Below are 1637 nucleotides of genomic sequence, written 5' to 3' on the forward strand. Positions count from 1 at the left end.
GTTTGGTCTTCGAGTTATTTATACTCGCCCAGTCGGAATGTTACCGATCAATCACGAGTTTTGGTCTTCGAGTTATTTATACTCGCCCAGTCATATTTTTACCGATCAATCACGAGTTTGGTCTTCGAGTTATTTATACTCGCCCAGTCGGATTTTTACCGATCAATCACGAGTTTGGTCTTCTAGTTATTTATACTCGCCCAGTTGGAATGTTACCGATCAATCACGAGTTTTGGTCTTCGAGTTATTTATACTCGCCCAGTCGGATTTTTACCGATCAATCATGAGTTTGGTCTTCGAGTTATTTATACTCGCCCAGTCGGATTTTTACCGATCAATCACGAGTTTGGTCTCCGAGTTATTTATACTCGCCCAGTCGGATTTTTACCGATCAATCACGGGTTTGGTCTTCAAGTTATTTATACTCGCCCAGTTGGATTTTTACCGATCAATCACGAGTTTGGTCTTTGAGTTATTTATACTCGCCTAGTCGGATTTTTACCGATCAATCACGAGTTTGGTCTTCGAGTTATTTATACTCGCCCAGTCGGATTTTTACCGATCAATCACGAGTTTGGTACCTTTAAAACAACACACCTGTCGATCATGGAAAGATAAAAGAGATGGTATTTAATAAAATGGGAATTATTGGTTAGTCTTTCACATTTTTATAAGGAATAAAAATCTCTTGGGATGACCCCAGCTTCTTGGCTTTCAGCTGCCCTTTTGTTGATTTGTCCTTCCTCCGTCTTGATGTGACTTAGGGCGAAAGCTCTCACCTCTGACATCGTTTGGTAATTTGCTCTCTCTAGCGCGATGTCGAAAGCACCAGACCTTAACCCCTTTTGAAACGCAATGACCGCCATCCTTTTATCCAAAGACGCTATCCTTAAAGCAACCTCGTTGAACCTTTGCAAAAAATCTTTCAACAACTCCTCGCGTTGTTGTTTGAGATCAAACAAGTCTGACGTGATCGGCGATTTCTTTTTGTTGGCTGCGAACTGCGCCATGAAAAGCCGACTAAAGACGTCGAAGTCGGTGATTGATCGGTCAGGAAGACCACTAAACCAATCAAGGGCTACTTTTTTGAGCGTGCCCATGAACAGCTTGCAGCGAATTTCCATGCTCCCACCACAAATCAGCATTTGTGCTCGGAAATCCGTCAAGTGTTGACTAGGATCCTAGGTTCCGTCAAAAGGTTCCACCTGGGGGACCCGATGATCCCTCAGGATGATCTCGGTCTCTATAGCCTCCGAGAAAGGTCGGAAATCCCTAGGAACTTCCATCATGACATCTTCCTCCGCCGTTCGGGTATTGACCATTATCATAGCCTGCATCTCATCCGCTCGCCTCCTGATCTCCTCGTTTTCTCGCTGGATGGCCTCCTCCCTTTCTCTGGATCGTGCATTCTCCTCTCTCAAGCCATTGATCAATGCCATCATCTCCTCCATGGTAGGGTGTTGTGGGTCGTTGTTCGATGTGCCGCCTCTCGCCATGGTAAAGTGCAGGTTCTTCTATATGATTTGGGGCGCAGGAAAAGTTTTACCGTAGCCCCATGGTAGGCGCCAAAATGTTCCGGCCAAAGGGTGGACTAGGGTTTCTTCCTAGGTCAAGCCTCAAAGCCAGAACATTCAAGA

The 1637-nt window shown here is 45.1% G+C and overlaps 1 protein-coding gene across 1 annotated transcript; it reads right to left on the reverse strand.

Moving 5' to 3' along the window:
- Nucleotides 1-668: 668 nt before the first annotated feature.
- On the reverse strand, nucleotides 669-1145 carry LOC109807001 (uncharacterized). Its single transcript, XM_020369528.2, has one exon. It carries the CDS (start codon nucleotides 1143-1145, stop codon nucleotides 669-671), a length of 477 nt encoding a protein of 158 aa, XP_020225117.2.
- Between the last annotated feature and the right edge of the window lie 492 nt (nucleotides 1146-1637).

This window comes from Cajanus cajan, chromosome 1, assembly GCF_000230855.2.
Source record: "Cajanus cajan strain Asha chromosome 1, NIPB_CcT2T_4, whole genome shotgun sequence".
NCBI lineage: Eukaryota > Viridiplantae > Streptophyta > Magnoliopsida > Fabales > Fabaceae > Cajanus > Cajanus cajan.